Source organism: Erinaceus europaeus, chromosome 7 (assembly GCF_950295315.1).
Source record: "Erinaceus europaeus chromosome 7, mEriEur2.1, whole genome shotgun sequence".
Taxonomy (NCBI): domain Eukaryota; kingdom Metazoa; phylum Chordata; class Mammalia; order Eulipotyphla; family Erinaceidae; genus Erinaceus; species Erinaceus europaeus.
Window position 1 is genome coordinate 33743515 of NC_080168.1, and position 15347 is coordinate 33758861.

At 38.8% G+C, this 15347-nt stretch overlaps 1 protein-coding gene across 7 annotated transcripts in view; it reads left to right on the forward strand.

Moving 5' to 3' along the window:
* The window catches only part of HYCC2 (hyccin PI4KA lipid kinase complex subunit 2), a 74352-nt gene extending 65347 nt beyond the window's left edge, over positions 1 to 9005 (forward strand). For 6 of the 7 annotated variants that reach the window (XM_060194163.1, XM_060194164.1, XM_060194166.1 and 3 more), the window contains 3 exons: positions 385 to 544; positions 1455 to 1622; positions 6075 to 9005. In XM_060194163.1, coding sequence (XP_060050146.1) covers positions 385 to 544; positions 1455 to 1622; positions 6075 to 6664 — 918 coding nt within the window. In that variant the 3' untranslated portion in view covers positions 6665 to 9005. The remainder of the gene's footprint in view (positions 1 to 384; positions 545 to 1454; positions 1623 to 6074) is intronic. The other variant, XM_016187035.2, reaches the window with a different exon arrangement.
* The last annotated feature ends 6342 nt before the right edge of the window (positions 9006 to 15347 follow it).

The window sequence follows — 15347 nt, forward strand, 5'->3', positions numbered from 1 at the left end:
AGAGACACCTGCAGTCCTGCTTCATTAATGAGGCTTTCCCCCTGCAGGTGGGAGCCAAGGGGGTGGGATCCTCCTCCTCCTCGGCCTGACCTTTTACACTGTAGCATGTGCGCTCAACTAGGTGTGCCACCACCCAGTTCATGCTTGTATCTTTTATGGTGCAGGTTTTAAATATAACTCCTTATTCACCAGAGCACTGTTTGGCTCTGACTTACAGTAGTGTCAGGAACCTGGGACCTCTAGTGCATCAGGCATGAAGTTCTGGTGTGCTATCCACCCCACCCCACCCCCAGTTTTAAATATGTAGCCAGAAGATTGTGGAAACAAACAGGTGTAAAATGTATTGACTTTAGAAATGTACAGACTTGTGTATTGTCATTTGAGGTTGCCAATGCCATGAAAAACTCATTACCATTTGATGCTCCCGATTCTTCACAAGAAGGCCAGAAAGTTCTGAAAGTGGAAGTCACTCCCACAGTGCCAAGGATTTCTCGAACTGCGATCACAACAGCTTCAATCCGTCGGCATAGATGGAGGAGAGAAGGTGAGTATGGAACCCTTATAGCCCTCGAATAGATGCAAGTACGTTTATCACTGCTTCTACAGGCTGTATTAATGTGAGATTAGAGTACTCTATATCATTTAAGAGGTTTGTCAAGTTTTAAAATAATACTAGGAATGTGGTTTAATGCCTGGACTTACTGGGATATATATATATATATATGTTATTTTGACTATGAGTATTAAAAAGAGAAAATGAAACTAAGTGAAACTAAATCTTTTTTTTTTTTAACTAGTATTATAGAAAAAAAGTATTTAAGTCTGTTACCTCATTGGAAAAGCAGGTGCATGTATGAGCATTGTGGGAGAAACGATATAACTGGCCAAACTAATGGTATAACAAAGCTATCCACGAAAGAACTAATTTTTTTAAGAGTTTTTTTAAAAAAGATTTTATTTATTTATTAATGAAGAAGATAGGAGAGAGAAAGAACCAGACATCACTCTGGTACATGTGCTGTCAGGGATCGAACTCAGGATCTCATGCTTGAGAGTCCAAAACTTTATCACTGCGCCACCTCCTGGACCACAAGAACTAATTTTTGTTTATTTGTTTGTTTATTTATTCATTTTTACAATTTTACTTTTACCTTTCTAAGTGCTGAATCTGGCTGTATTTGGTAGGCATATACTTGAATAGTTTAGCCATCTTGTCAGAGAGATATGACTGATTGCCATTTCAATGATCCCTATTTTTCTATCCTGTTCATTTGCAAACCTCCCATTGTTCATCGACTGCCTTATGTGTGTGTATGCTGTACTCACACATGTAACTATATGATTAGTTTGTGTTTTTATCATGTCCATATAGACATTCTCTTATCTGCCTGGGTCAAAATGCTCAGAAAATAGAGCAGCATAAAAGCACTAAAATGTTATATGTTGAATCCCAGATGGCTTTGACTTCTCAAACGAGGCTGACTCGAGTATTCCTGGCTCCCCGATCCAACACGGCTCCACTGACCTAGGGATCAAACGTGTGCGAGAGGGGGAGGTGCTGGTGCGCAGGACCCCTGGGCACGGCTCACCGGAGCCCAACTCAGCAGCAGCCACAACAGAGGGTAGGACAGATATGAGGAGGCAGGAGGCAGTGAGACAGTTGCTGGGAAAGGATTCTGGCTCTCCATCCCCAAGCAGAACCTCTTTCCGTCCCAGTGTGTGTCGCCGCTACCCCAGGTGTATTAGCTCCTCCTTGCAAAGCACACCTCCCATCCGCCTAGCACCAGGTCAGGGACGATCTCCAGTTACCGTCTGTGCTGGCCTGGAGTCTGCATCCCTGTGTGACCAAGTGGCTTGGCATGGCTACTAACAAGGCAAAGCCTGTCTCTAGAAGGTCTGCAAATGCTTGGGATTTTGTCATTACTGAGCATGTTTATTCCAACATCAGGAAAGGGAAAATGCACTGAACCCACACGAGCCTTTTTAATGAATAGGAATGTATTTCATCTATACAGTTCGTTCTTGAAAAATACGTGAGGAGCTCTAAATGTGAATACATTACCTTTGAGCAACTGGACTAAAGCACAGCCGGCCATCTTACCTCTAACTCCATGGTGGTCAGTTAACAAGGATTTCTTTTCTCGTTGATGGCTACTTAACTCTGCAGGGCAAGTGGCCTGTATCTCAGTCATGAATTACTGACCTTTTCTCCCTTTAAATGGCTACCTGATGCACAGTGCATTTAAATATTTATTGTGAATGATCTTATTTAGCTCCCAACTGAAGTGTATTTACTTAGAGTTCAGGTATCCTGATATATCCTGCTTCTACAATCTAGGTACTTCAACATGAAAAAAACATTTTTATACATTTCCCTCCCACCGCCACTGCCATCATCACAACCACCACCACCACCACCACCACCATATATATATATATATATATATATATATGTGTGTGTGTAATATATATATATATAAACACTTCTCTGTGACTGAAAAGTATTTGCTGTTTTACATATGATAACACTGGAGTTGACTGTGAAATAGGGAATTCTAGCCGAATAGTTCTTTCATTATTAATTACTTTGGAACCAACCTTTACTAAATTATAAAGTGTAGCAAGTAAGTTTTAAAATAGTTTATATTTGTATGTACTCTAAAGACCAAACAAAATGAAGCAGATACCTTCCACCTTAGGGAAGTCTCTTGCTCTCTGGTGCATTAGGAATTTGAAGGGCCAGGTGGTGACACGGTTAAGTGCACGCACTACAGTGTGCAAGGAACTGGGTTCAAGCCCCTGGTCCCCACCTGCAGGGGGAAAGCTTCACAGATGGTGAAGCAGGGCTGCAGGTGTCTCTCTGTCTCTCTCCATCTCTATCGCCCCTTCCCCTCAATTTCTCTCTGTCTCTATCTAATAAAAAAATAAAGTTTTTAAAAAAAGAAAGGAAGAAATTTGAGCATGCTCAGTAAGAATCTAAAGCTCCCGTTTCCTGTCCCTTTGCCCAGGTTGACCTTACTTGACGTAGCAATGTTGCATGTGCATGGCCTAGGGTCCAAAAAGGCTGGTGCTATTTTACAGAGATCTTTGCTTAAATGAATGTGAAAGATGCAACCTTTTCTCTCCCCCCCCCCATTTTTTGCCTGTATCTCTGTTATCTTTGGAATCAGGGTTGTGCCATTACATATAAAGGCATAAACATAAGGACATAAATAGTCATCAAACCTAAGCTGGCCTCAATTGAATAGCCTGTTTATCAACATTTTTAATGACTACAGCACTTGATGTGTATCTGTTACAGTTTTTGGTGTTTGTGCTAAATGTTCTACTGTATGAAGTTTTGATGAAATTCTAGAAAGTGTGAGATTAAGTTAGTACTTTTCTTTCAAACACCATATACTTGGAAAAGGGGACCAAAATGCTTCACTTAAAATAGCCTACTAGATGTTGGAATGTTCTATTTTTATTAGCTCATATCACTAATAAAAGTTCCAGTTTGTTGAGGGTGTATTGGACCCAGAAGGAAAGAGGAGTGGATTCCTTCGGTGTACTTGGAATTTCTCAAAAAGTTATTTTGCCTTTTAATCTGTTACTTGAAGCTTTACATCAATATTAGTAGAAAATTAATAAGAAAAGGTAGGTGTGAATGGAAATGTTCATTTAAAAAATATTCCTTTTGACTATCTGTTTTTTGGATCATGAATAGTACTGTAAGGAATGGCAGTAGTATTGTTCTCACCTAGGGAGAAATTTAGAAAGGAGAAAAACTGTGAAATATAATTATCTCTTTATTCCTTGAAGTTTTCTGAGGTAGGAGGGAAAAAACTAAAACTTTCATAAAGGCTTGTTAATTCTCAAGTCTGCTGAAGCCCTTGGGTTAATATCTTTACTAAGCTGAGGGCAGCACCTGTGATAAGTATAGTTTGTGCTCTACCTATGGAAACAGCCCTTCCTGGTGTATGATCTTACTAGCAGACTCTCTTGCATGGTCGCTTTTTATATTGTCATCACTTTTTTGGCCATGTTGCTTGGCACTGAATCTGCATGTGGCAAGATTGAGAAGCTTACACTGAGTCTCTCAGTCTCCTTTCATACTTAGTTCTGTATATGATCAATGATAAACTTATATACACTAATAGTTTTATATTACTGATATCAATTCTGAGCCAGTAATTACCTCTCCTTGGGCATTTTGGAGTTATTTATACTAACTCTAACTACTAAGATACCATACGGATTTAAATGAACAAAGTTTTGATTTTAAGATGCACCTTTTGAAGGAGTTGATTGAGAGAAATGGTGTCCAGCTACATTTTCTTATTGCTTTGCATGACGGCTCAACTGCTGGGTATTAACAATACGGTGTCTTTTGCTTTAAGGATAGCCTTTTTATTCTTCTTAAGAATGTAGGAAATAACTAATCAATGTGATAAAATCTAGCTAAGAAGTTTTCTTTTGAGGTACTGTTTTAAGTAAAGACTATGTTTAAGTATTTTATAAATACTGCATTAGGTAATCTGTATCTCAGATAATACTTGTTTGGAATTATTTGCTAACTTTTTGCCTTAACTAAAATATTGTTAACTGTTTGTTTATTCAGATTAAACTTTCTAATAATCTGGGAAATATTAAATGAGGTAGCAAACCACTTTGAAAGAAGCAAAGAATATTGATCATATTTGCAGTAAGAAAAATGGGCCAGGCTGGCCAAATTGCTTAGTGTACCTGCTCTGCCTTGTGTACAACCTGGGCTTGAGCCTGGTCCCCATTCCATTGGAGGAAGCTTCAGTGCTGTGGTATCTTTCTCTCCCACCCCTCCTTCTTTCTCTAAAAAGTTGACTGGGGGTGGTGAAATTCCAACGACAATAAAAGTAAAAGGGAGTGTGACACTGTATGTGGGAGGGGGGATAAATAAAAGAGAAATGACCTTCTGGAAACCCAAATGAAGATCACAATAGATTTCTTGAATTCCAGTGAAGGAGAGAAAGATGCTAACATACCAGAGCACTGTTCAACTGGTTTATGGTGCTGCTGGGGACTGAACCTGGTACCTCAGGGCCTCAGACATGAGTCTTTTGCACAACCATTATACTGTCACCACAGCCTGACATCATAATCTTTTTTCCTTCTTAAAATGTCCAAAGATAAGAATTCTTTCAGTAACTATATTTTCTATATGAAATATGATAGTATGCAACAGTATTTTGTGATTATGACAATATATTTTGATTCTAGAATATTCAGAAACAGTGTAGAAAATAAAAATCCTACTTAAATATCCCTGCTGGTTTCTTACCCTTGTCCTCTGATAATTAAATATTTTCTTCATACTAATCAATCAATCAAGAAAATATGGAAACTAGTAAGTATATATGTCCATAGACAAAATACAGCCATGACGTTACAGGAAAACAATGTCGTTTTTTAGTTTAGAGGTAGAAATTTGACTAGTTTCACTTTAAAGTTTTTTTAAGCCTTTTGGAAACATAAGCTGTTGAATCTAACATCGTATTGTAGTTTACAGTGACAAATGAGGTAGAAGAATTACTCTGAAATTAGAAAGGGGTCTCTTTAGTGATGGATTATGGGAGATAAGAGTTAAAAGTTTTTTTTTTTAACTAGATTACTACTCAGCTCTGACTTTTGGTGGTACTGAGAATTGAACCTGGGCCCTTTTGTGCCTCAGACATGAGTCTTTTTGTAGAATCACAATGCTTCCTCTCCAGCCTTTTTTTTTTTAATAAATAAATAAACATAGTCACCTCAAATTGATAAGGATGTATCATAGTGATTTATGATAACAGTGTTATATTTTACTTTAAAAAAGTGTTTTATAGTGTTTTATGTCCCTAGATAAGGATGGTATGCTAAGTTCATCTGTGGATAGATTTTGAAAAGCTGGACTAATTAAATCTAAATGAACAAATGAGTAAAATTATTTAGAAAGAGGTATTGATAGCAAAACCATTACCAGCCTACTACAGATACTACCCAAGAGATGTCAGTTGAGCTGTTGTCACAAGTACTTCTTACTTAATGTAGCCGTTGCTGAGTATGTCTGACTTGTCTTTTAGGTGCTGAGGGTATGAATGGAGAAGAGTCTGCTAACCTGAATGATGCAGATGAAGGGTTTTCTTCAGGAGCTTCCCTCAGCAGTCAGCCAGTTGGGACCAAACCAACATCTTCTCAGAGGGGAAGCTTAAGGAAAGCAGCCACTGGGCGGTCAGCTAAGGAGAAAGAAACAGCCTCTGCCAGCAAACCCAGCGAGAGCCCTCGAGATTCTTTAGTTCGAACGCAGTATGTACAGCAACCGGCTGATCTTAGTGTAGATTCAGTTGAACTTACACCGATGAAGAAACACCTGAGCCTTCCTGCTGGCCAGGTGGTGCCAAAAGCCAATAGTCTAATCCGGACAGCTAGTGCTTCCTCGAGTAAATCATTTGACTATGTAAATGGGAGTCAAGCCAGTACCGGCATTGGGGTTGGCACTGAGGGTGTTACTAATCTAGCAGCTAACAATGTTAATCGATATTCAACCATCAGTCTACAAGAAGACCGTCTAGGTCAAGCTGGAGACAGCAAAGAGCTCCTGAGCCCAGGAGCCCCCTTAACTAAGCAGTCTCGATCCCCCAGTTTCAATATGCAGCTGGTGTCCCAGGTGTAGTGTTGAAGTCCTCTCTCATCTCTGTTTACCTTTTAAAGCGGACATTTCATTGCACAAGGAAATACTTCATCCCATGTTGTGAAAATATCAGCCATCGCAAGCAGACTTGGTTTAGTTTAGGTATCTTCATACTGTATTTTGTATGGAAACAGCAATAAGGTTTTCTTTTTCCTCCTTCCTCTATCTCCTCTGGACCTGTTGTAAATGTGCTTGTGAGGCAGCATAAAATGTTTGCATTTCCCCTACCTTCCTTTCTCCTTGGGTGACGTGCAATCCATCATAGGCTGATCAGTCCCATTTCAACACTGTGAGACTGAAGACATGTCAGAGGAAACGGTGTATATGATCCCTATCAGATGATTTTTTTGGCTTTCTTTAAAAAACAAAAACAACAACAACAAAAACGGGTTTGTTCTCATAATCTATAAAACTATGAAGATTACTGGAATTTTTTTTTCCCTTTTTCCCCTCTTGTAACCAGGAGTGCCTCAGAGATTCTGCTATGACTTTGGACTTCTCTGAGTCTGTGCAATCATTTTCTTGTCAAGCATGGGGAAAGTTGGCAGACTGCAGCACTTTTTCATGAAATCGAGGGTGGCTCTATTTTCCCCTATCTCCTTTCACTTGAGGACATAAGTGTTCAATTACTGAGGCATTTATACCAAGTTGTGGCCAACTCCACTGGAGGGCAGTGCCCTAAACTGATTGTGTAACTAATAATGCTGCACTTTCTCAGTGCCCTAAACTGATCGTGTAATTAATGATGATGCACTTTCTCAGCGGCGCTATAGTCATTCTTAATATGTCTTCCCTCCTCCCTGCAAGGATAAGGGCATTTCTGTCCTTTAACACTGAACAACCAACAAATCAGAGAATCCAAGGGGCATGTTCTATTTCCCAGGAATGAGTGACACTTTGGTGCTGGGGTTCAGGGGACGGGGTGGGAATGGGTCAGTTTTTGTTTGGCTGGTGTACAACTATGTGTGTGAGAAGTTTCGATTGCTATATTTGCTTTTCCTTTGTGAGTTGATGATGACTGAAGTAGATCCAAGTACGTCTTCAGGTAAAGAGAGGGATTTCTCAACTTACTTGCTGTGATGTCAGACTATTGGAGAAACCCTTTCAGCTGCTGCTTTCTAGATGTACCCAAATTCAGTCAGATATTTTGGATTAAGAAACCTGAAGTTCTAATAGATCATATACTCCAAGGAAACACATCAGGGACAGATAATTGGCTGAAAACACTGATGCTTCAACGTGACTCATTTTTATAGAACATTTCTATCGGGGTACTGACTTGATTTCTCCTGCAAGGACCACACTGCCTTTGTGTTTATTGTAATGCAACTTATGTATGTTCTAATCACTATGTCTGCAGAAGTTTTTCATCTTTATAAAAGTTGGAAATCATGCCAGTAAGCTAGATGTTGAATGTATGTAAGTAGCATTTGGTAACTGTGCTAGGAGGCTACAAAAATGCATTATGGGTTTAAAATATTTTAGTTCTGATAAAGTTGGATGAAATTTCATTATATCCTCTTCTGGGTGTCAAGCTGTTATGCTTGATTGAAATAGAAGACAAAATACTGATTATTGAAAATCAGTGTATTGTGACTTAAACTGCGATATGTTATCCTGCCACAAAATGTCAGAGCTATTGCTTTGTACATTAATATTTTAATTTTATTATTGTGACAGAAAAATATATTGACTTTATAGAAAGCAAGTATTCTCCTAATTAAGAGTTTAAAATTTTATCTCTAACAAAATTACAATAGATTTTGATAAATAAAATAACCAGAAAAATGCCTCTTGTTTTTTTCACACCTGGAAATCTCCCCCACTCCTTTTTTATTATAAGAGTTTCCCTTTTTATGCTGTTTTTTTTCTTTTTAAAGACCTTTCTGTTAGGACCTTTATATATAAGAACAGTGAATGAGATTATTTGAACTTGGTGATCTGTGATATTCAGGTCATACAGAAATGGGAAACTCAAACCTTAACTAATATCTACAACATTGCCAAAGTCTGGGGTTAAGATAAAAGGTGACAGAGAATTTTATTGATTTGTGTGTGTGTGTATATATGTATATGTATGTGTATGTTTGTAAGTATATGTATGTGATGTGTATATGAATATCTCAAAAAGACATGCTTTAGATATCCTTTTTGTTTGTTTTTTAAACTAGAGCATGAATGCATTCTGGTTATTGGTGGTGCTGGAGATTGAACATGGGGCAACTCGATGCAAGTCCTCTAAGCTACCACTGCACTGTATCCTTCGTCCTCCCTTCTTTTAATTTAACAGATACCATATAAATAAAAAAGAACTAAAAAGTGACCCGAGCTAATAGCATACTTGGGAAAGCAAATGTTCAGATATGAGCAGAAAAGAACATTGCTTTTTATTTGTCTATTTTAATGCAGTGTTGGAAATCTAGCCCACACTCTTACTCTCTCTCAGTCCCGCCTCAGCTTCCCCTACCCCACCCCACCCCCAGTAGATGACAGGGAGTGTTAGCTCAAGCAGTGCCAGGACTCAAGTCCACAGCCTCAAATATGGTGAGGTTTATATTCTACTAGGGGAGGTATCTCCCAGCCTCCAGGAAAAGTATATTGTGTTTGTTGGAGATCAGTCAGTTGATGATGACTGAAGTAGATCTAAGTACGTGTTCAGGCAAAGAGAGAAATTTCTCAACCTACTTGCTGTGATGTCAGACTATTGGAGAAACCCTCTCAGCTGCTGCTTTCTAGATGTACCCAAATTCAGTCAGCTGTTTTGGATTAAGAAACCTGAAGTCCTAATAGATCATGGCAGAAATACCCTTGGTTTAGGAAACTGAAGGGCTGTTTTTAATTAAAACTCACTCATTGGTTGATTCTAATTCTAGCATAATTTGAAAGCACAAAGAAATACCAAAGTAGAGCAGTAGCTTTAATATATAATCTCCTTTTGGTTTGTTAGAAATCTGAGGGTGAAGGGTAGATAGCATAATGGTTATGCAAACAGACTCTCATGCCTGAGGCTCCAAAGTCCCAGGTTCAATCCCCGTACCACCATAAGCCAGAGCTGAACAGTGCTCTGGTTAAAAAAAAAAAAAAAATCTGAAGTTATCCCTAATTTAAATTAAAAATTTACATTTAAATTAAAATTTTAAATTGAAAGCTTGTTTTGAAAATCTTTCAACTAAGAACTTCATTTCTATATAAGTATGTACTTGAATATTTTGTACATACACATACCCATTGATGATCAGGACCCTGTAATATTTGTGTTATTATTATTATTGAATAGAGACAAATTGAGAGGGCAGGGGAGGTAGGGAGAGACAGAGAGACACCTGCAGACTTGCTTCACCACTCGTGAAGATTTCCCCCTGAAGATAGGGACCCTTCAAAGGCTCGAACCCAGGTCCTTGGCATTATAATTTATGCACTCAACCAGGTGCGCCACCACCTGGCCCCATTTTTTTAATTGATATATCTGGCCCCAGTGAAGAAGCATTTTGTTGGATGGGAGAGAGAGCATAATGGTTTTGTAAAAAGACTTTCATGTCTGAGGCTCCCAGGCCCCGGGTTCAATCCCCCACACCACCTTAAGACAGAGCTGGGCAGTGCTTTAGTTAATAAAAAGAAAGAGAAAAGAAAACATTCTAATTAATTAAGACTTTGTATATAAGGTCTTAGAACATATTTCCTATGCAAGAAAATTAAAAGGGAAAAAGTTAATTTGAGAAAAACTATGTCAGATTTTCTAAACAATTTTTTTTGGTAACTCGTTTGTATTGTTTATACGCATTTGGTTTTCAGCTGTCTAGCTAATTTCAGAACATTTAGCCTTTAACAGCCTTCATATCTCTTAACTTCCACTTAGAAAAAGTCCTTCCAACTAGTTAGGAAGACAATACTTGTTTTTGATAATTAAAACAATTTTATGTTCCCTGTGCCATTTGGATTAAGAAGTATCTGAAGACTTTGGGAACTCTGTATGACATCAATTTAAAGTCTTGGTATTAAAAACTAATATGTAAACTGAAAAAGGTAAATTAGAAGTCATTTTAAAATGCAGAGTATTTTGAGATCCTTAGTGGAAAGGAATGGTTACAGTTTGAAAGCGTGCCTTCTACTTTCACTATTACCCTACCAATCATCATTCTCTGCTTATTTATTATAAAATCAGAGTGTTTATGCTAGAAGAAATCCTAGAGAGAATATAGCTACCCTACCCAACCACCCCACCACATCCATCCTCAAATAACTGATGATCCAAATGTTTATGTTTTGATCAAGATCACTTAGTTAGGAAGCAAAGCCAGAATCCCACTCCTGTCTCCCATCAAATACATAGTAACAGCCACTGCCTCTTATATTAGAGTAAATGTGATGACTTTTCACTTTTGCAATTTAAAGTTCTTATAGTTGGCAAATAAAAAGCATCTATAAAGAAAGTATTAAATCTAGGGAAAAAGTAAAGATCAAGTACTGGAATATGTCTACATCACAAATGTAAGGATAGGTACATTTTTAAAATTCTAATTTATGCCTTCCTGTTTTCTGCCACATAATGGTTATATGACGCCAAGTTTATAGTTAACTGTATTTCTCCCCCGCAAACCCCCCCCTCCCCAGAGGACTGCTCAGCTCTGGCTTATGATGGTGCTGGGGATTGAATTTGGGACCTTTGCCGCCTCAAGCATTAAAAGTCTTTTTGCATAACCATATGCTATTTCCCCAGCCTAGACTATATTTATGAGGATACTTTTCAGTGAAAAAAATGAACTAGCGGGTGGTGGGTAGATAGCATAATGGTTCAGCAGAGACTCATGCTTGAGGCTCCAACAAAGTCCCAGTCCCAGGTTAAATCCTCTGCACCACCATAAACTAGAGCTGAACAGTACTCTGGTAAAAAGAGAGAAAGAGAAAAAAAAAAAAGAAATAGCTTTGACCAGTGTTTCCAGCTATTTTAAAATAATTTTTAAATCAGACAGTTTTTCAGAGCCTCCTACGTGGCAAATAAATTGTATGTATAATGGAATGCTGCAAAGTGAAAATTAAATCAGTTTAATTACATTAATTTCTAATGTCAAAAGACAGATAGTCTATATATTAAAACCTACAACTATCTTGTCTTACCAGAGCACTGCTTGCCTATCTCCTCAACCCTATTATTTTTTTTTTAGAATAACAAGCACTGTCTTCTCATATAATATTAAAGTTCTATAATATGAATCTTAATGATTCCATAATGGAAATGGTTACTGCCATTTTGTGTTTTGTTTTCGGTTTTGCCTCTTTTATCTCTGGGGCTCAGTGCCTACACTACAAATCCACTACTACTGGTGGCCATATTTTTTATTTTTTTATAGGACAGAGAGAAATCAAGAGAGGAGGGGGAGAGAGAGATAGACACCTGCAGACCTGCTTCACTGCTTGTGAGGCAACCTCCCTGCAGGTGGGGAGCCTGGGGCTCGAACCAGGACCTTTACACTGGTCCTTTTGCTTCATACTATGTGCACTCAACCAGCTGCTCTACCTCCTGGCCCTCGGTCTTTTTTAAAACTTTAATTATTGGATAGAGACAGTCAGAAATCGAAAGGGAAGGAGGAGATAGGGAGAAAGATGAGAGACACCTGCAGACATGCTTCACCATTCGCAAAGTTTTCTCCTTGCAGGTGGGAGAGGTCTTGTTTTCTTTATTTTACTTCATAAGACAGAGAAATTTAGAGGGAATGGGGGTAAGGAGGGGGAGAGACAGATACCTGCAGCACTGCTTTACTGTTTATGAAGCTTGCCCCTTGCAGGTGGGGACCAGGGTCTTGAACCCTGGTCATTATGCACTGTGATTTGTGCACTTAACCTGGTGCACCGCCACCTGGCCCTAGTTACTGTGTTATTTAAAGTCTTTATAGCACATAAAATATCTTAAATGTGATAGTCTCAGCTATATAAGCTCAGTATTCTATATTCTTGAATTCCATTTAGGGACTTTATGAAACACTGGAATACTGACAATAACTTCAGCTGTTTTGTTTGCACTATTTTTGTGGATTTTTTTCTTTAATGAAGTGGAGGTGTTCTTCAGTTTATGAGGTTCATATGAATTCATTTTGAGTTCTTTTTTTTAATTGTTTTTTTCTCTTTTGCTGCCCTTGTTTGTTTTTTTTTAATTACTGTTGTTGTAGTTATTGTTGTCGTCATTGTTGGATATGATAGAGAAATGGAGAGGAGGAGAGGAAAAGAGACACCTGCAGACCTGCTTCGCCGCCTGTGAAGTGACTCCCCTGCAGATGGGGGGTCATGGTTCGAACCAGGATCCTTAGCTGGTCCTTGGGCTTTACACCATGTGCGCTTAACCCACTGTGCTACCACCCGACCACCCTTCTTTTTTAAAGTATTTCAATTTTTTTTTCCAGTTAAAAATTTAATAGGCCATGCCATTGCTTGGAACATCTAAGAATTTTAGGTCAACTAGTTTGTACTGTGGCAAGGTGAGACAGTGAGACTTTTTCTTTTAAAAAAATATTTTTCTTTATTTATTACTGGATAGAGACAAATTGAGAGCTGAGCGGGAGAGAGTTAGAGAGATACCTGCAGCCCTGTTTCACTACTCATGAAGGTTTCCCTCAGCAGGTGGGGGTGAGGGGCTTGAACCTGGGTCCTTGTCCTTGCACACCATAATGTGTTCATTTAACCAGGTGCGCCACCACCTGGCTCCTAACAGTGAGACTTTCTCTTTCAAGTTGAATGATTATTGTCATGTTTCAGACCTCTGAGTCAATTGAGACACTTATTAGTGACACTTGAATAAATGCTTTTTAGAAAATAGGGTGTTTGAAAACCAACTAGAAATCACTGGTAGTTAATGTTCAAAGAATTAGAATATCTGCCAGATTATAAAAAGATGGACTAAAAAAAAAAAAAAAAGACTGAAGTGTGAAATGGTTAAAAGTGTTAATAAAACATCATTATTATTATTTACCAAAGGAGTGCTTAGCTCTGGCTTATGGTGGTAATGGGGCTTGAACCAGGGACCTTTGTTGCCTCAGACATGAAAGTCTTTGCAGAACCATTATGCTATCTCCCTAGCCTTAATAAAATTATGGTACCACATTTTAGCATTACCTTCACTGTGCCTGGGTATCATATTGACATTGAACATACATAGGAAATACTTTTCATAGAGTCAGCCATGTACACTTACATCATAGAAAATTTTTGGCAATGCCAGAAATTTGTGTGCTATTCCCAAGCCATTAGAAGTGGAAGAATTATCACCCAACCTTCTAAATCTGACCAGAACCACATAATTTTAGTAACAGCAGTCTCTTCAGTATTTTTGTGCTCGTTAGTCTTATAAGAAATAAATACAGAGCTGGGGCCCTATTTGGGGAGTCTTGAGATTCCCAAGCAGACATGATGGGCCTAGACCTCAAATAAATCCCTCTCTCCATTGTTACAGGTCATCTCTATCAGGAACAACAAAATAGACCCCTTTGTGGGCCCCCATAGGGCCTTGCCCTCAACTTGGGTCAACAATGGTAGAGAATGTTCCATACTCCAAAGGGAGGATGGACAATATACTCTATGCTACACCTGAGGAAGATGGGTTGATATTGGGGCAGCTTGGAATGTTCCTACTCATGACCACAGAATGTGAGCTTAGATCTACAGGGATGCAGAGGTCACATAGGCTTCTAAGCTGAATATGGGCCCCAGACCAAATCAAATTGATGGGTTTACAGTCAACAATTTTTATACCCCTTTCCCATATTAGGGAGCTACTCTCTTCCCTGATCCAGTTTTCTGGTCCTTCTGCCAGCCATGTCATCACCTCCCCAGACAATAACTTGGATCCACCTGCATATCAGATTTCAGGCTCAGAGAAAACAAAACAAAACACTAGTATAGCTACAGGCCCTTTGAAATAAAACGAAAATATGCCTACTAGCTCTCTACAAAATGGAGGACCCCAACTCTTCATCTGCACTATTCCAGCCTTTAGGTCCATGATTATTCAACAATTTGTTTGGCTTTGTATGTTAACTCTCTTTTCAGCCACCAAGTTCCAGATGCTAGCATGATGCCGACCAGACTTCTCTGGACAGACGACCCCACCAATGTGTCCTGGAGCTCCGCTTCCCCAGAGACCCACCCTACTAGGGAAAGAGAGACAGGCTGGGAGTATGGATCGACCAGTCAATGCCCATGTTCAGCGGGGAAGCAATTACAGAAGCCAAACCTCCACCTTATGCATCCCACAATGACCTTGGGTCCATACTCCCAGAGGGATAAAGAGTAGGAAAGCTATCAGGGGATGGGATGGGATACAGAGTTCTGGTGGTGGGAATTGTGCGAAGCTGTACCCCTCTTATCCTGTGGTTTCGTTAATGTTTCCTCTTTTAAATAAATTTTTAAAAATTAAAAAAGAAATACAGTTCAGTACAAAGGTTAGCAAAAGGCTGGGGATGATGGAGTAGTTGGTGGCAGAGTACAGAAATGTGAGTGCTGTTTTGCTTCTGGATTTTGAGAAAATGTTTACAAATTAATGCACATTCAGTGTCTGCTATTACTACTGTTATGTTTAATGCAGGTGTAGCTTACAGTATAAACTTTCAAAAAATATATAAATGGCAACAAGGGCAACAAAAGGGAATAAATAAAATAAATATTTAAAAAATATATA